Consider the following 20,357-nt stretch of genomic DNA (forward strand, 5'->3'; position numbering starts at 1 on the left):
CGTTTGCCACTTGTGCAATTTCCGTCTCTGATGTAACGGCAGGGACAAAAAACGAGACACGTTTTTCAAGATAGGGACTAAAAACGGTGAAAAAAAAAGTCAGGGACCAAAGTGAAAATCGCGTGAAAATGTAGAGACGAAGAAGGGTTTTATCCCAATAATTAATAACTAAATTACACTTGAAATTATATTATTTGAGTTACTTATATAGAATTATTTTCATTTTATGAATTTATAAAAATTGGATTTAACAACCTTGTATGGTTAAAACTTATATATAGTTTTTACAACGAATTGATTGTTTATATTATCAATAATAATTTGATATTATAGGAGTCTATTTACAAACTAACACAATCTAATATCAAGTCTATACAAGAATGTTCTTAAACAACTATACAAATAAATATATAATATTATATACATTTAAATCGAGCCTCATGTTTACAAGTTTTTTTTACAAACACATTATTATGTTTGAACTTGGCTCATTTAATAGTTTAGCTTAAACTTGGGTTTGAAATTGAGTTATTTACTAAACAAACGAATATAATCAAGTCTTTTCTTTAGTCGAGCTCTAGTTGTTCATAAACAAATACAATTAGGCTTTTCCTAACCATCGCTTGTCAAAAGGCCATGGTGGCACCACCTTGCTTGAAAAGAATCTCTTCTATAGGCTACTACCTTTGTCTTCAAAGAACTGAAGAAGATAGGTTACCAAGTCTGTTGCATGAATAAAGGCAGTGTGTTCCGAGCGTGATTAACAACTTCCATGGTCTAGACCATTGATGTAGTAGATGATCGTCCTCAACCATGGTTAAAAATGGCTAGGATGGTTGCAAAGAACCGCCATTAATTTGAAGTTCTTGAATGTTTCTTTTTCACAGAAATGCCATTAATTGAATCTTTTGCAACTTTTTTTTTTAGATATAATTACAATATGCTGCTAACTAGAATTTGACAAAATCACCATTAATCTAATGTTGCCTCATGACAGGTAAAGATGCTTATCATAACCTGATACGCCAAAGCAAAATGTTGTTTATTGCATACTTGATCTAGGTAGTAGCGTGAGTTTTGATTAATTTTTTAGTTTAATTATTTATGTACAACTTTTAAAGGTTATTTTTTTTAGGGATATTTACATTTTTATTAATTTTTAGAAAAGAAATAAATCAATTGTAGGAAAAGGCTAATCCAAAGGCACAAAAATTTACTACGATTATCATATGTGCTCTGCTCTGCAAATTTAACATACTCTACTAATTGTTCTATTAATTTAAATATGATAAATTTTTTAAACCCTATCTACTAAAGAGGCATCTTGATCTGAGTAGTAATAATTTACCACTATTATTGTTTTTTTATTTTTTATAAGAAACTTGTAAGTTTTATTAAAACAAAGATAACATCCTATTATCGTTAAGTGCTAAACTATTCTATTCTATTCATATGGTATCGCTAAACAAATCAATAGTAATTGTTATTTCTTTACATGTTTCTCTATTCCTATTAAAACTTATTTCTATTTCTGTATAAATGTACCAACTAATTGTTTTCTGGATTTGGCTGATTTTATTTTCATGAATTTATTTTATTTATCGTATAAAATAAATACATCTTGAAAAAAAAAATGATACCTTAAAGAAACTGTATATTCCTTTAATGAAAAAAAAGAATAAAGAAAAAAAAAGTCCTAGTGAATGTTAACATAAACATGGATAGTTCATACACCATAGAGAGGTACTCTGGTACAAATAACGTGGAATCAATTTTTACAGGATCAATGGAATTAAAAATTCTTTCCTCCTACTCTTTAAAAGGAAATATTCCTTTCAAGGCAGAAAAAGAAGGAAAAAAGAGAGAGTAAAACTGTAAAATAGCCCGTTTTGACAATGGAGCGCATGCCTGACTTCTTGTAGCCACTTCTCTAACCCAAAAAAAAAAAAAAAAAAAAGATCGGATCTTAATTTTTGAAGTTTTTTTTTTTTTTGAGAAAGTAATTTTTGAAGTATTAGTGTAGAAAATATTTTTAAAAATTTTTTATTAAAAAGCTCTTAATTTTTTTTAAGTTTTTTATTTATTTATATTTTACATAAAAATAAAACAATAATACTGTTAACTCATTTCCACCTCCGTGTTTGTTTCTTAAAAAAATATATATATATATATTAAAACACATGTTGACCAGGCCCGCAAAATCTTCGTCTTAATAAAGACAAAACAATTAAGCCACTTAATCCTGTCCCTAATTTATCTCCTACAACCCCTCCACTAAATCCCATGCATCCCAGCCCTACACGTGGCAATTTCTCCAAACTTTTAGCTAGATGTAGACCCCACAGCATACCATGGTAAACTCAAGTCCTTTTCTCAGTTCCAATCTCTCTAAGGCTATTGACAATTTTGTGTCCGTCCAAGTAAGTCAACCCCCCCAACTTCTTTCTGAGTTCTCTGTCCAAAAGCAGAGACAATCCGCATTTTATGAATTTCTGATTGGTGTCCTCTGTTTCTCATTCTCAGACAGAAACAGAGACTCTCTGTTTTGAAACAGAGGAAGAGAAGCAAAAAAAAAAAAAATGAAAACAGAGACATTGACTTTGGTGCTGGTGAATCTGGCTGGTATAATGGAGAGGGCAGACGAGTCATTGTTGCCAGGGGTGTACAAGGAGGTTGGTGAAGCTTTACACACAGACCCAACTGGGTTAGGCTCACTCACTCTGTTCCGATCCATAGTTCAGTCTTCTTGTTATCCACTTGCCGCTTACTTGGCTGTGCGTCACAACCGTGCCCATGTCATTGCTCTCGGCGCTTTTCTCTGGGCCGCCGCCACCTTTCTCGTTGCCATCTCCTCCACCTTCTTCCAGGTCCATCTCTCTCTCTCCCTTGGTTAAAATTGGATGATATGGTTAGAAATGGTTGACATTTGTGTATGTTTAAGGTTATAAATTTTGTGTTGTGTTCGTGTTAATATGTACAGATCTATTTAGTCAGTAGTAACACATGTTAAAAGAGTGAGTTGATTCAAGTTGAGGTAAAGAAATAAAGATTAACATTTTTAGAAGTAGTAAAATAATACATATTAATTAAGAGGGTGACAGATATTATAGCTTTGAATAGAATAGAATGGAAGAAAAGAATACATTGGCCGATCCTAATGAGTCTATTGAAGATCCATAGCCGACCCCAAGCTTTTGGGGGCTAAGGCTTGGTATTGGTTGTTGTTGTATGGGGTATTTAGTGTTTTCATTTTGCTTTGGGAAATAGGGTCTTTATTTTTTTATTTCTAGTGTAGAATTTTCTAGAATGGGCAATATGAAAATGGGTTGTTACTCAAAACATGTAATTCTTATGATTTCAGCTCAGCCAAAAGGAAAGAATGAAAGAAATCTTTTGGTGCTATGAATTCTAGTATGGGTGTATTGATATTTTTCATTGTACTTCTATACATGCTCTATGTATTTACTATTTACCAGTCAATGTGATTTCTGGTCACTTTTCTGTGTTTCCCTTTGACGCTTTCATCAAACTTTTGAAGGATTTAGTTTAAACTTTAAAGTAGGTAAGAGGTTTAATTCATGACTGCTGCTAAAATGTTATTTCACAATGACTTTAAAGATTAACATTTTGATGGATGAAAGATTGATAATATAGCTTGTATAGTAGCTAATAATGACTACCAAAAAACTTAACAAAGAATGAGATAATTTGGTGTTGTTTTCTTAGTATTTGGGTGCAAAAGCCTTGGTGTAAAGTTATTTGTGTCCACCAAAATCTCCCAAATGGTAACAAGAATGCAAAGACGTTTATGATGAGTCCTTAAATATAGCGTTACATGTTCAGAAAAGGCTATTGTCCTTTCCAGGGCTAAAAGTTAGTATTGCCACAGCAATGAGATTCTCCTCATATGAATTTGGTCTGGCCATAACAATATCTGATCTGTATTAGACATCGCTGTCACGAAATAAATATGCATTTAACTATGAATGAAATAATAGTCATTCCAAGTGCTTTTCAATATTTTCAGAAAAAGCCTTGTAGTTGGTTATAGTTTTGAATTAAATGGTGTGTGAAAGAAAAAATATGTACATGACGTAAGAGCTAAACCATATTGCATGATGAACAGTTAGAATTTAGGACAAGACAAAAGAAAAACTATGACATATAGGTTATATATATATATATATATATATATATATATACACACAGTCAAGGAATTTGATTCTTTAATGAATGAGCTCCAAACTAAACCTTGGTGGAGGAAATGAAAGTCTTCCTGTTTATTCTGTTTGATGCATTTTCTGTTAATTCTGTTCCCAAAAAGAATATGCTGACACTAGAACCTCAGTTTCCTTTTACTTGCATGATAAATATGAACATTTAGTTGCCTGGTTTAATAAAACAGGTGGCAGTTTCAAGAGGTTTAAACGGGATTGGACTTGCAATAGTGACACCCGCCATTCAGTCCCTTGTAGCTGACTCAACTGATGATAGCAACCGTGGTATGGCTTTTGGATGGCTACAACTAACAGGAAACCTTGGTTCTATAATTGGTGGGCTATCTTCTGTATTAATAGCCTCAACATCATTCATGGGCATCCCTGGTTGGAGAATTGCCTTCGTTTTGGTTGGACTAGTAAGTGTCATAGTAGGAACTTTGGTCTACCTATTTGCAAATGATCCAAACTTTTCTGAGACTGATAGAGCTAAAGGTGGAATTCACCGTAAGTCCTTTTGGTTGGAAGTTAAAGACGTAATTAAAGAAGCAAAGTCTGTTATGAGAATCCCATCTTTCCAGATAATTGTGGCACAGGGTGTCTCTGGATCATTCCCCTGGTCAGCATTGTCATTCACGACTATGTGGTTAGAACTTATTGGGTTCTCCCATAAAACAACAGCATTACTTTGGACGCTCTTTATAATTGCTGCTTCACTTGGGGGTCTGTTTGGAGGGAAAATGGGGGATTTGCTTGCAAAACGCTTACCCAATTCTGGGAGAATACTCCTTTCGCAGATAAGCTCAGGTTCTGCCATTCCATTAGCTGCGATTTTACTGCTGGTATTGCCTGATGATCCATCCACAGGATTCATGCATGGGCTGGTTTTGTTTGTAATGGGATTGAGCATATCCTGGAATGCTCCAGCAACTAACAAGTACGTATTCTTGATCCATTAGATCCTCTGTCCATATGTTTGAGAACTAACAGGGTATTTGGCTTTTCTGTTTTAGGGTTGGGTGGGGAAGAAATGGAAAAGCAAGAAAACAGTTGCTCCATCAGTTATCACAAGCACTGTAGTGCACATGACACATGCATTGTGTGCATCCACAATTTAATAGAACACCCTAGAAATTTTTTTAAACTAAAATAAATACTATGGGTCTAAATGTCCATTAAGATGGATGGTTGGTACAATTGAGTTGAGAATGGATGAGGTTGCTTGATTGGACTTGTTAGTGCAGGTGGTTGCTGTAGTGCAGCCTCAGCACTACAGGTTAATTTAGAGTGACCCTTGTTGTTAAGAGTGTGATGTAATCAGTCTTGCTCGTATGGACGTGGGAAATAGGAATGTTTCCAACATTTAGGTTAGGAAGGCCCTGATGTTGAAACAAACATTGCAGTCACTCCACTCGGTGATATCAATCTTTAAAAATCCCATTATACATTTTAAAATTTTCTCAACTCTTTGGGTATGTTGGCAGACTGTCAACTGCCAGACCTGTGTTTTAATGGAGAATATTTGATGGTGAAGAGTTAGTATTGTCTAATAATGAAAATTATTGTAGGAAAGTGTAATGTACACGAGGGGTCAAAGAATGATATGCAGAAGCATGCTAACTTAAGGAGGTGACTTTAGGAAAACCTGAATGGTGCTTCCACTTCTGGATTCCTAGCCGTACTAGGTAGCATGTTAGATCTCAAAATACTTAGGGCAGTGTACTGCATCAGTGTTAGTCTTTTGGTGGTAGTAGTATAATTAAACCAGTGAGTTTAGCAGTACATGAAGTAGAAAAGGCAGTTGCAGTTGAGTTATTATCACAGATTTTTATTTCTTAAAAACAAGCCATGGAGAGGTTCAAGATCTGTGCAATGTGCAAAAAAGTGGACTTATTTGCTAATTTATTCATATGTGCATCTATATTTTCATTGTATTGTACTCATTTTGTGAAGAGTGGGGGGTGGGGATGGAGTTCGTGTTAGTCATGAAATATAGCAACCAATCCAATCCTCAACTCTATTGCTCTACTTCTTTTTCCTAAACAGACATTTTTTTTTAATACCAAAGCAGCCACTCTTGTATACATGAAAAAATTGTAGGCATGATGTGTCAAGCTAAAACTTACTCTTCACTGCACTTCTTTGCATGGCCAAGATGTCCCCAAGTTATGGTTGGAGTCATCCTGGAAGAACTTTGAACTCTCTAGGAAAGACCTGATAGAGATAGAGATTCATTCCTCCACATAGGTGCTGCTACTATGTCAAAGTCCACAATGTCATATTAGAGTGACAGGCCAAGACTATTGAAGTTTTAAAATGAGCTGATGAAATTAAATATGCATACCTAGATTTCTAGTATTCTTTGATATATAAACAGTGTACACAGTCCCATATTTGCAGAGATAGTCCCTGAGAAGTCGCGCACGAGCATCTATGCATTGGATCGATCTTTTGAGTCCATACTATCGTCATTTGCACCCCCTGTAGTTGGAATTTTGGCTCAGCACGTGTACGGTTATAAACCTGTTCCAAAGGGATCATCAGACGCTGTAGAGATAGAAACTGATAGAGAGAATGCTGCATCATTGGCCAAGGCACTCTATACAGCAATTGGCCTTCCAATGGCAATTTGTTGCTCCATCTACTCCTTCCTCTATTGCACATATCCAAGAGACAGGGAGCGGGCAAGAATGCAGGAATTAATAGAATCAGAAATGCAACAACTAGAGGAAGATAATTCTCCTTCAAGAGAAGAGTTCGCTGAAGTTCATGTTTCAGAAACAAAAGAGCTGAATGGCAAGGAAAGAAGTGAAGTCAGCATTAAATTTGGAGGGGAGGAGAATCTTGATTTGGACAACAACGATGAGAAGTCATTGCTTTCCCATCAGCAAATGTTCTTAAATCCAGGACAATAATGAACCTGCCAAGCTGAAGCTAAATTATGAGGTCCTGTCTAGTTCATAATCAACTCAAAATGATGAAAATGCTTCATCAATACACTTTGTCCAGAACGGTTAGCACCTTATGAGATCCCTTCAAGTTCATAACCAACAGTTGTTTGCATTCCAAGTCACTCAGAATTATAGTCTTGATTCAGAAATCAACTGGTTGGTTTATTCCGCGATATGAGAAAAAATTAAAAAGGTTAATTCTTGTTAGAAAACACTTGTTAAATCTTTTATGATCTCAATCTTTTGATTAACAGGTATTATAATAATTATCCATGTTATTAGAAGTAATAACATGGAAATTATTTTTATTCATATTCATGAATACATTGAAATTGCAAGCTTTGACAGGGATTTTAGTCAACTGTGATATAAGATGTGGGGTTTAGCTCTGGTATGGCTTTATGTAAAAGGGTTGTGATATAAGGCTTTATGTCAGAATTTTTGTCAACTACTTAGCTTTATGTCAGTATTTGTCAACTTTATAGGCTTTCGGATCAGTTGTATACAATTTCTCCCATTTATTCAATTCTTTATTAAATGGGACTCACATTATTTTAACCTTAACAAACACCACTCGGTGCTTGTTAACATTTGCCTAGGTAAAATGATATCGCCATCTTTATGCGGTCAAATGGCCAAACACAAAATTAACTAGTGATTACTGACTACTTACTCTATCATCTACTAAAAAGGCTCTATCAATTACTAGTACACCAAACTCAAAATGTGTTTATTTTCAAAGGTTTTTTAAGTTGTAAATTCAACTTGTTCATTTCTACTTTGGCATACACGTATAATTTACAGCTTTAGATTCAACTTAGGCCTTAGCCTTCATGTGTTCGGAATACAAACTAATCTTTGTAAATTAAATTGAAATAGAATGCTTCTTCTTCTTCTTTTTATTTATTTATTTATTTATTTTTATTTAAATAAAATTAGAATGCATTTATATTCCCAACAAAGAACACCAGCACATCAAATAAGCTCTTGTTAATCTATTCTTTTTCAATTTTCTGAAGACCCTTTAAATCAAATCCTAAGAATTTCCCTATGTTGTTCACAAACGTCAAAGACATTCCATTTCAAATTAGTACATTCGAAATAAATGAACTGAATTGTAAATCCAATTAAATTCATTGCATTTGAGAATTGAATTTCGAACTTGAATATTAATCCATTTCATCACAGTGAACTTAACTGAATTCCAAATCAATTTCTCTTTAAAAAAAAAAAAAAAAAAAAAAAATCAATTCCATCACGAATTGATTCTGTAAGGACTAGGATTAGACCCTTAGCCTACTAAAAATGGATGATGGCCTAACAAGTCCAAAATAATATATTTGTTAGAGTGGATTTTATAGGTGAAAGACTCAACAAATCAAGTATGGGCCACAATAGGTTAGATTCATGCCAGGAAGATAAGAAAACACAATTTGAAAAGAATAACACTCCTCGGTCAAGTCCGAGGATGAAGTGCTCTTAAATTCACTCAAGTTTATCTAAGTACAAGGTGTTCTTTCTTTTCTTTTTTCCTTCTCAGATTACATGCCCGTTTTTTATGGGAGCCTTTCCCTTATATAATCCTTCCATCCTTCATCCCAACCTTTCACTTGTTGACCTTATAGATGATCTCTTGGATGTTTGTCCCATCCAAAACCTCCTGGAAGCTTTATGAATAGTTGTAAACTAAGATATCACTGTTTATGTGTCATTTCCACATAAATGCGGTCAGTTGGTTAGGTGCAGAGCATTTAATGTAGTGGTAGCAGCCTTTTTCCCAGATATTTCTTCCTTTGTTGTTGGCTACCTTCTTTGAAGCTTTTTCTCAAAAGACTGATTACCTTTTGTATAGCATTCCTGAGGTGGCTAGGTTCCAACCTTCTCCAATGCTTTCCCGAGGAAACTCGGCTCCTCAGGACCTACCATCAGTTCGTTATTATCTTTCCTTGTCCTAGGCTCATTGATCCCAAAACTTAATAGACCTTGAGACCATCCTCAAGTTTCTATGTGTCCTCAGGCATGGCCCACAGCCCACGACCCAACTCATTTACTCAGCCTACTTATCCTCACAGATTCCAATTGTATTGTTAATCTCCTTAGCCTTATATCCTGACGTAACTTCACAAACCAGTACTATCTTTTGACATGCTTATATATCATATTAGTTGTTGTTCGCATGGAACATAGTTGTTGACTTCTTTTTTTAATGCTTCACAAAGAAGCTTACACTTAGGAAAAAATAAATATTATGTTTGTTAGGTCGTTGGTAAATGTTAGAGTGTGTGGTGTGTGTGGTGTTGCATGCGTATGGTACTGATGATGGGTGCGTGTGGTGCTGATGAGGAATGCGTGTGGTGTTGCATGCGTATGGTGCTGATGGTGGGTGCATGTGGTGCTGATGAGGTGAGCTTGTGTTGCTAATGAGGTGTGCTGTGTCAGTGCTGCTAGGAGTATATAATGTAACGGTGTCATAGATGGTGTTATAATTGCCTAGCTGGCATTGTATTCCTATACTATAGTCTATATATACTAGTATTGGAAGTGTATCTACATTAGCATTGTATAATTTGTATTGTCTCATAGTTAGTTAGTTAGGATGAGTAGTATTGGATTGGCTAGCAGGCAAGGTAGTTGTACAGCTGGCTTGAGAAGGCAGTTAGGAAGTTAGTTACTGATGTGCTATAGTATTCAGGGTATTAAACTGGGAGAGTGGTTGTACAAAGAATATGAAAAGGTTGTTGTTTTCTTTACCAATATTTCCCTCTCTGTTCTCTCTATCTCTCATTTCCTTCTTTCTCTATTCTAGGAGGTCTGGCTGTCCTCGAATTCAGCTACCCAAAACTCCTTAATTCCTAGCAGTAAATCTGCAAGTCTATGTCATCAATTGGCCCCATGTTTGCTGTAATGAAATGCCAGTCATACATTATGGAGCTGTATGTAGTCATTAAATTAATACTTGAGCAACAACGTAAACATCGGGGTGGTGGCGCAGTTGGCTAGCGCGTAGGTCTCATAGCTTCTGAGTTATCCTGAGGTCGAGAGTTCGAGCCTCTCTCACCCCAATCCCTTTTTCTGTCTTTTTTCTTTCCCTGAAATCATTTTATTTTAGCATAGACTGAAAAGGTCCTAGGATCAAACTTCCATGGAAAACAGTATTTAAAAGAATCCATAGGATTTGAATAGTAGGAGCAAATCAGCATCCATCATTTAGTAATATTTTTTCTATTTGAGATGAGATAGCAATTTAATATTAGTCTCACAAGTGGCAGGAGCTTTCTTCATTTATCATTGATGCTTTGGAGTCTGGAGTGAGTCTGGTCGGTGCTGCTCTGGATGCTCATTATATTCATTTTATTCTGCTTAAAATATGTGCTAATTGTGCCTCTATTCTAAGGGGCATTTTAAATAATAATAATAATAATAATAATAAATGCCTCTAAGAAATTAACACTATGGTGTGTTTCAAAATAATTTAGACCACTGTCATATTTCTTATTGTAGGGGATTGTTTGGTTCGTCAATATATGGAAACTGCACCTTGTAATTTTTAAAGCTGTGGCCAAAATTAGTTGATCTAGTAGTAAATATAGGAAATATGTGAGGGGATGAAGAGTGACGCCATAATCTTTCTAAAAGGAGAAAGAGATTCATCAATTTAGTTACAACAGTCAAGAGCCTTGTAATCTAGTTCAATTAGCACTACTTGAAATCTTTAACTTTGATATCCAATGTTCAAATCTCATCTTCCTCAACTACCAATTTATAATAAAAAAATATAGCTACAACCAAACACCCACCACCCACCCCCCCCCCCCCCCACCAAAAAAAAAATAGTTGGCCAAATTAAATTATTTACATAGCATTATAGGGAATGAAGCAACCGTCTTTAGAAAGTAATATATAATATGATCAAGTTTATAGGGTTTACATGTGATGAGAGATAAGATTCAGACGTTAGATGTATAAGATAATTAGTGGTAAAAAAGATTTCATCCTTTTTTTTTTTTTTCGGTAAACAGATTTCATCCTTTTTTTTTTTTTTCGGTAAACAGATTCCATCTCTTTTTCCATATATATTCACCTCTTGCTCCATACATACACATAATAAATATGACCCATTTTAGCAAATGAAAAGGGGGCCATGTCCTCATCAAAGATACAGAATATTTGCTTTTAAACAAAGAGATGAAGAAATGTGATCTTTTCCTTCGTGGCCTTTGCTCCTTTTTATTTTGCTTTATGTGCTTTCCAGACGGGTCACTTGCAAAGCAAAAATGTTCATACTTTCAGTTTCAAAGATCGACTTAGGAGTGGACGCGCAATAGAAAAGAATTAAACTCGTTGTTACCAAAGAAATGTGACCAAATATCAATACATTGTGGCCAGGGATATTGGTCCATAATGTGAGGTGAGTCCATTTCTGCATATTAAGAAGTCCTATGTATCTTCTCAAAAAAAAGAAGTCCTATGTAAAAATGAACAATTAAAAAAGAAAAAGATTGGTGATTGATTGTTCCTTTTAAAAATCAGTAGCAATCGTAGAATTGGAATGCACACATGATTGTGTGTTTGGTTTGGATTTTGGAACCATGCTGGACCTCAACCCATGTTTGATCACAAAATAAAATAAAATCCAACCCTATAATGGAACACAGACTACCTTTTTTTTTTTCTTTAATAAAGGTTTGTGTTCGTAGTTGTTTCCTATCACTTTCATTCAATCAGATAAGCCATTTGCCATTTTGTAGATCCTCTAATTTTTTTTTTTTTTTTTTTTTTTTGAGATTCTTCTTTTTCCTTTACTTTTTATAATTGCTTTTAAATTTTCTGTCAAAGACTCGAAAGTGTGAACTAGACTCACATGATATCCTATGAAAGAGTAATAATATGCATAAAGTTAGAATGCTCAAAATATGCTTGCTTTGTTTCAAGTAAGTCACCACATATCAGAGTTAGACAATAGACAGACAAGCATGGAAGTTGGTTTCACGGCATACATGTGAGATCTCAGCTCACCAATCTTTGTGAAAGTCCTGCAATATTAAACATAAGAGAAACATATATACCGAGGAAAAAAATAATATGTCAACCTCTAGTTAAACAATTAAAGAATATTATAAGATTAAAATAAGGTTAAGGGTTTTTTTTTTTTTTTTTAACTTTCAATCTTAACTAATAATTTACTATTACAATTGTAACAACATTGGATTTATAAACCAATCGGTTTTTTGATGTACGTGAAGATTATACCTTAAATCTCTTATTTAATAATTAAAAATTTTATAAATTAAACCACATGTCTACGAATAAAAAATAGTGAGAACATTCTACAACGAAAATAAACAAATATTACATAAAGGAAGCTTTATACTATTAGATAGAAATTACACAACTTAACTCTACTACTTTTAACTCCAATGCACTGAACCGACAGACGAGGTCCAAAATTACAAGACGATGCATTAAAGTCGTAGGACAAAAAAAGACAAATATTTTAGGTACAGACTCGCTTAAAAGCAATGCGGTCTCCATTAAAATACGAATTACCGACGCTTGGCACTGGCGATCGAGTTGCTTTCATTTGGGTTATGGGAACCTTCAGCCACACAAATCTTTGGCCCCACAACTAATAAGAACATCACATTCCCAGAAATTAGAATTTTACAAAGTGGGCCCCCCCACAGTACTCACGGTGGTGGATGTTATCGTAAAAAATCCATCAGAATCAGAACTACTCTATGATGTAATTATGTGAATTTCTTTTGGTTTTTCGATTCGGTCATGGATCATCATTGATGTGAATGAATTGTTGTGAACTCCATGTTGATCCTCACAAAGTCTTCCAAAGAGTGCAACGTGGAACCCTGACTGAATTAACGTGTCTTGGACCCAACGAAAAATTGAGAGCTTTTACTATTATTTTTTCCTCTGATGATGTGAGAAATCGAATGGATCGATGCACCCAAGTCAACTAATTCAACTATAAAATAAATATAAAAAAAAATTTGCTAAGTTCCCCAAAAAGTCCACCTTTTTTCTATTAATTCACGAGGTAAAATAGTAGATACCTTTTTACTATTCACAATTTATTATATTACAAGTTATGGTAAATATTGTAAACTTTTTGTGATTATTATTCATCTATTCTTCCCTATTACATGTTTGCCAATAGGTTATGAAACCGACGGCAATTACTTAGGTGGAAATCCAATACATGCTAATACTTCAGTGAGTCATACTCTTTGAGTCAAATTGGTCTATACTAACCAAACCAATTTGGCACTTATTATTATATTATGTCCATAGGTTGGAAAACTAGCGAACAAACCAAGTTATTAAAGTCAAACAGTATCATTTTAAATTGTAAAACGACCCGTGAGTTGCAAATATGAATGCTGGTTTCCACCAATCTTTTTTCCAAATACATTCCTTATTTGTTTGACTATCTCTTATTTGGTTTGAATTTCATTTGCTTATGGGCCTAACTGATTTGACCTTTTTTTATTATATATATAAAAAAAAAGATGTTGCGTCTACAATATTTTTACAACAAATCAGAGATGGTTAGTTGTTATTGATCTAAATTTGAAACTAATACTAAGATTATTTTTTTGCCCTAACAATAACAATCTACCACTTAGAATTTATTGTAAAAATATTATAGATATATCATTTCTCATTAAAAAAAAAAAGGTATATTCATCTCCCTTTATCAATTGCTAAATAGCCCTTCACCCTAAGCTCCAATTGATTGGATGAATGCAGAATTTGATCCCAAAATCCATCAAAAGTGTCTATAGGCAATAAGCATGCCCACTCCCACTTAAATCCTTTAGTCTTAACAAATAAGTCTATGTTTTTTTTTTTTCCCTCAAATGATTAAATAAATTCCTTATTAATTGATGTTCCCCAACGTATGAAATTTTTTTGAAGCTTTTAATAATTCGAGGAAGGGGACAAGCAAAACTTAAATTGGAATCAGGGCCTATATCACATTCTACAAAACAAAAAATAATGAATGGCCCTTTTTGTTTTTGGGGAACCAATTTGATTATAATTATTGACCTCTTAAGCCATCGTCTTAAATGAATTTTAATAGTCCTCCTACTATACAGTAAACCCAAATTAATGAATTAATTTTAGACTAAAATATCCATTTCCACTAAGCAAAATCTAGATAGCTTAATTAATAAGTATTAAGCAGTATTATTACACTATTGCTTAGAGGCTAGAGCTCAGAGAGAGAGAGAGCCAATGAGTGAGCAGCAACAGCTGGGCCAGCAAACCCGCGTAGATTGGAAACTCTACAGTCTACACTGCCTACTTGCACCATGTGACCCATCTCATCTCCAAAACACAGTTCTACTCTGCATTTAAGTCCTTTCATACCCACCCATTCCTCTGCTTTTTCCTCCTTTAAAAATGTGCTACTTATAAATCCTTCTTTTGCTCCTTCTCGCTGTCCCGCTCTCTCTCTCTCTCTCTCTCTCTCATTATCACTCTGGATCCAATCCAAAGCCTGTCACAACTTTGAAAAGCCTCTCAATAGAGATCATCTCTTCAAAGCAATATCTACCTAAGTTTCAAAAAATGGCTCCACTAGTGTACTTCAGTCTCAGAAAGGTACAATTACTTTATCTTGTTCTATTACTCTTTACTTCTGTTTTCCTTTGTGCCTGCTCAGATTCTCAACTTCCCAACAAACAGTTTTCCGGTAGAAGAAAATTGTTAGAACTAGAAACAGATGAGCCACCCAAAAAGAAAACCAATAGCCTATCCACCAAGGACCAGATCAAGCTTAGCAAGCCTAGTTTATCCTCAAAAAACCAAACCAAACTCATCAAGTCTAGTCTGTCAAGCAAAAACCAAACCAAGCTCACCAAAGCCACCAATTCTACCAAACTAGCATCCAATGTTTTATCCAAGTTAGGATTCAAGAAGCTCAATTCCACCTCCAAGATCAAGAAGCTCAATTCCACATCCAAAGCCACAAATTTTAACAAACCCAATTCATTTTCCATGAAGAAATCCTCAGATCTAGGCAAATCAAGCACACCCAAGAACAAAACAACCAAAATCACCACCAAGAAAGACACACAAAGTTCACAACCCCTTGTAGAGAAGAAGTTAACAAAGCTTGAATCTGAAAAACCAATCAAAAACCAGCAACCAAATAAAAAACCAAACCAGACCAAAAAACCAACACAACCCAGCTGGTTAGACGAAGAGGATGATTTGGTTTCAGATTTCAGAGACTTAACAGGTTTGCCCACAAAGTTCCAACGAACTCTGATTCCAGACCTTGAGAAATTCTCAATCACCTCAAAAGCATACATTTTCAAAGCCAACAAAGAAATCACAAAAGGGTTCAAACCCATCGTTGGAAACAAATATGCAGCCACCATTGCCACCGTAGTTTCTTGTGCTTTCATGTTAATCCCATTGCTTCTAGTCTCTCTCATTTTCACTAAAATCAAAGCCTATTTCTCACTCCAAAAGCTCTTGATTTTCATCCAAATATACCTCTCCATCTACTTCTCAATCCTCTGCCTCTCCTCGCTGGTCACGGGGCTCGAGCCACTCAGGTTTTTCTACGCTACTTCGATGTCCACCTACGTTTGTTTACAGTTGCTACAGACACTTGGATACGTGTTATACTTGCTGCTGCTTTTGATGTACCTGATTCTTGTCTTCTCAACTGAATGTGGGCTGGGCTCAAAGTTTCTGGGCCTGGCCCAAACCTTCGTGGGCTTCGCCGTTGGGCTGCATTATTACATGGCGGTGTTTCACAGAATGGTGATGCACCAACCGCCCAAGACCAATTGGATAGTTCACGGGATCTATGCCACGTGTTTTTTTGTCATTTGTCTGTTTGCTAACGCTGAGAGAAGAAAGAAGGCCTACTTGGAAGAAGGCGGCGAAGAGGGCAAGAAAAGCTAGTTATTTTTGGGTAAAGCTTGTGTCCAGTATTATTTTGTACACACATTCAGATTCAGACACATGTTCACATCGTAACAAGTTAAGTGCAAAAAAGCACTGGACACAAGCCAATTCCAATTTTTTTTCTCATTTAGTATTTTATTTATTTTTTATTCTGTTTAGTTTTTACTAGACAGGTTTTTTCCACAACCATAGATTTCAAGTGGTACAAAATAATACCATTGGTCAAGCTCAAGCAAGAAGCAACCATGGTGTTATTAGTTATTACTTTATGTACAAGAAAGTGGACAATTTTTAGCTACTTGATTTAATTTTTTTTATATGTATAATTGTATGTTATTATTATTATTATTATTATGATTATCACAATAAAAATGAAGCCCACTATTTATTTATATTTTCTTTGTCAATGTGCATGTGCATGTTAATATGGCACAATTCTCTAGGGGTTCCTTAAAAAGGTGAAGCATTAAAGAAAGAATATTGGGATTTTACATTCAGTGAATGGCACTTCTAGTTCTAGACGGTTCTTTCATCGCAGAAAATGAGGAATGCTCCTTATAAAGAGAGGGCACTAGCCTGGGACTATTACTTCAAAAGACAGCTCGTCAGTCCCACTTGCCACTAAGATATTCTGGCTCCTCTGTAATTGGACCGTGTTTTATGCCCCAAGTGTAAATTATTTTTCATAAAAAAAAAAAGTGTAAATTATTTAGGAATTCTCTTCCCTATTACAACGTGGATCACCAATTAATTTAATTAGTAAATTTTATTATTACATAAGAGAATATGAAATTATGGGTTTAATTAACTCAATCAACAAAGTGTTTTTTTGCTAAAAAAAATCAACAGAGTATTTTATCATCAAATAATAGATATAAGGTTTTAAATTTTCAATTAGTTTAACTGATAAAATCATTTATTTTCAAATAAAAAATCTGAGTTTTTTCTCCTACATCAAAAATTAATTGATATTTTAGTCTAATGATAAAAAGCAATTATTAGGACTTATGAGCAGATGTCATAGATTAAAACTTTTTCTCTAAAAAAAAATAGATATGAAATTCAAATCTTGCTTACATAAAAAATTAATTAGTGTCATAATCTAATGATAAAAAACAATTATCATGTTCATCATTAAAAAAAAAAAAAAGCAATTATCATGTAACGACTTCATATATTAAAATTCTGTTTTATCTATAAAAAAAAAAAAGATAAAATGGTATAATTCGTGTGCATTTCAAAATTTATTTTAATAATTTGATTAAGGCTACAATTAATTATATGTTGTGTTAAATTATTAGTTAAATTCATTTATATGGTTATTATTTCGAGCAATGTAATATAAAATTTTTAATTTAATTTAGTTATGTGAATGTATTGACTAATATAATACAAATCATGTTATTTTTCTTCTTAAGATTTAATTTTATCCTTCATTGATCAATGAAGTCCTATAGCTGATTTTAATTAAAGATAAGGCAGAGCAAGTGTAACTTTTTCTCGAGTTTTGTCTTTGATCAATATGCCGACGGGATTTGATGTTTGTGTCGGTGGCTCATGGTCTCATGGATGTTACAACCTTTGTATGTACAAATCCACAATACAAAATTACAAATGCTTACATGAATTCAACGACTTTTTTTTTTTATCTTGAAAACGAGGTGTCTGCTACTCTGCTTTTGGATTGTACTAGAACCACTAGTAGTTTTCAATTCGAGTGAAACGTTTACTATATGATTGGGCCACCTAAATTATTTTCTAAATTATTGCTGTTGAGACCACGATCCAAAGTGTCAATTAGATAAATGTGATATAAATTTTTTTAATCTGAATATAAGATATCTATATCTATACTCTTACTAAAAAAATGAGAGTTGAGGTGATTGTTTGACAAAACAACTTCTCAAGTGTTAAAACGGCAAACCCAGCAAAATGAAGATTGAAGCTTAGCGGATTCTTTGGAACTCTAAAAACATCAACATTTGATTGAAATTACTTAATTGCCCCTACCTTCATTTGTGAGCTAAATAAAAAAGGGCCATTTTTAGTCTTTTTCTTGTCATGTTTATAGTGCTGGCTGCCAAACATGTACAGGTATTTTGACGTTTTTATCCTTTAAAACTTTAAATTAGAATAGTTAAAAAGCGTGGATAGTTTTGTCATTTTCGCTCCACCTTTCTTGTCTTATCTCTTTACTTGAGGTGTTTGACACCCAACTATAGATAAGAACAAAGAAAGAAAAAGGGGGTCAGCCCTGACCCATGAGTCAACTGCTTCCATCATAAGAGAGAGAAAGAGAAGAAACAAGAAAAAGAAGAAGGATGAAGAGAAAGAAAGTTGAAGATTTTGTTTTGGTTTAGCTCATTAATTTTTTTTTTTTTTTAATTTGATGGAAGTATATTTATCTCATTTAGATGTGGCTTCTGCACATGGGTTCATCTTCCATGTAAATTATTACTTTCTTGCTTGCTGTTTTTTTTTTTTTTTTTGAGAAAGTCTTGGTGGTTTGTTTTAACAAAGATGGAGATTTTGTTTTTGGTTTAGCTTATTCATTTCATTTCTTTTTTTTTATTTGATGAAATTATATTTATTTCATGTTACTTCTCCAAATGGGTTCATCTTGCATGTAGATTATTATTTTCTTTCTTGCTTTTTTTTTTTTGTTTTTTTTTTTGAGAAAGATTTGCTGATTTGTTTTGGTCAGTAACCTTTCTTTTGGTCAGTAATTCCATAAATAACACTTACTATTGGAATGCTTATTTATTACATTTATCATTTTAGGCGTCGAATTGAAGTTGATTTAATGTGATGAAACTGGATCATTGCTAGTTATCATATTTGGAAACAATGCTGAAAATTTCTTGAATTGCACATTGAAAAATTTGATGCTAGCAATCACTGAGGTATAATACAGGCACACTCATAAAATTCTATTTATTTGTTTGTTAAACTTATAAAGATATTGCTCAATAATTCATAAATCTCTTGTTTTGATTATGTTTGAAAATATATGAAATTCTCATATTATTGCTCTAATAGTAGGATGGAATACAAAATTTAGAAAACATTGCAAGACTTTCTTCCGACCAAGAGTTCATTATTCATCTCAAATCTGCAAGTTATGACGTTCATGGAGAAACGCACAATAGATTTAATATTGTTTCCATCTTTGATTTGCCAAATGAAAGTGAATGAATACAAGCTACTGTGACAAGTAAATTAATATGTATATGTGTTTGAGAACTTCACTTAGAGGTTAGAAAAAACAAAATTTTGAAAATCATGGAAAACAGGTAGAGACATAATTATTACTCAATTATGTATCAATTTGTCTTCCCTTTTGTGGCTCAAAGGTGTAGATATAGATATCAAATGTGTAAATATGGATAAATTCGTTCTTTTGGATCTCTTTTTGTACACAATATATATTCATCTTTATAAATTATGCTTGTGATATTGAAACTCTTTTTTGTATAAAGTCTAATATGATCTACGTTATTATTATAGTTAATTTATAAAAAAGAAAAAAGAAAAAAAAGAGGGTCCTGTACTGGTGTCTATGTTGAAGGTAATCGTAGATTTGATAATATATATGAATATTTTGAAACATTTAATAGTATAATTTCTAAGTAATCCAATAATTAAATAATTATAAATAAGTTCTATTTCTAACCTTAATTGTAATCTTTTTTATTGGCTAACACGTGCTCTTGCACATGCTTCAAAACTAATGCTATTAAAATAATATGAATTTTCTTACCAACCAGCCAAAAACACAATACTTCATTTTGGAAATAGTTTATTTAGTTTTTTTTTTTTTTTCTTTTTGGCTAAAAACTAAATAAATTGTTCAATCATATATTATACATGTGCTAAAGTATATTTGTACTTTTGAAAATTGCATCATTATATATTATTATATAATATAAGTTAGGTTTAGAAGCCGTGGTTGTGCCAAGTGGCTATTCTCACTGATTAGTAAAATAATTTTATATTATTTGTTAAGATATATTTCCACAAATTAAGGGATAATATTTAACAATTGTTTAATTTAGGTAAAAATTTATCATTTAAATTTCAATAAATTTAAATTTTATTCAAAATAAAATTCTATTATAAAAAACTCTAAATTTAAATCCAAAACAACAACCCATGTTTTCTTTCTTAAAAAAAAATAATAAATAAAAAATAATAATAAAAAATAAAAAAAAAACTCTACGTTTTGGCTTCTACACTAACTAAAAGT

General features: G+C 33.3%; 2 protein-coding genes and 1 non-coding gene across 4 annotated transcripts; all 3 read left to right on the forward strand.

The window, feature by feature from the left end:
• The first annotated feature begins 2,382 nt into the window (after positions 1 to 2,382).
• LOC126732347 (uncharacterized) lies at positions 2,383 to 7,715 on the forward strand. Of its 2 annotated transcripts, none has more exons than XM_050435125.1 (3): positions 2,383 to 2,867; positions 4,406 to 5,154; positions 6,604 to 7,715. In XM_050435125.1, exons 1-3 carry the CDS (start codon positions 2,580 to 2,582, stop codon positions 7,130 to 7,132), a joined length of 1,566 nt encoding a protein of 521 aa, XP_050291082.1. In that variant the 5' UTR covers positions 2,383 to 2,579; the 3' UTR covers positions 7,133 to 7,715. The 2 variants fall into 2 exon arrangements, with proteins under 2 accessions (XP_050291082.1, XP_050291083.1); XM_050435126.1 differs by having other exon boundaries at positions 6,618 to 6,800.
• Positions 7,716 to 10,145: 2,430 nt separating this feature from the next.
• Positions 10,146 to 10,230, forward strand: TRNAM-CAU (transfer RNA methionine (anticodon CAU)). Its single transcript is given in 2 exon segments — positions 10,146 to 10,183; positions 10,195 to 10,230. It is a non-coding gene; the product is annotated as a tRNA-Met (tRNA).
• Positions 10,231 to 14,533: 4,303 nt separating this feature from the next.
• On the forward strand, positions 14,534 to 16,503 carry LOC126732352 (uncharacterized). Its single transcript, XM_050435135.1, has one exon. The coding sequence runs from the start codon at positions 14,759 to 14,761 to the stop codon at positions 16,106 to 16,108; it is 1,350 nt and encodes a 449-aa protein (XP_050291092.1). The 5' UTR covers positions 14,534 to 14,758; the 3' UTR covers positions 16,109 to 16,503.
• Positions 16,504 to 20,357: the final 3,854 nt, after the last annotated feature.

The sequence above is a fragment of the Quercus robur genome, chromosome 6 (genome assembly GCF_932294415.1).
Source record: "Quercus robur chromosome 6, dhQueRobu3.1, whole genome shotgun sequence".
Lineage (NCBI taxonomy): Eukaryota > Viridiplantae > Streptophyta > Magnoliopsida > Fagales > Fagaceae > Quercus > Quercus robur.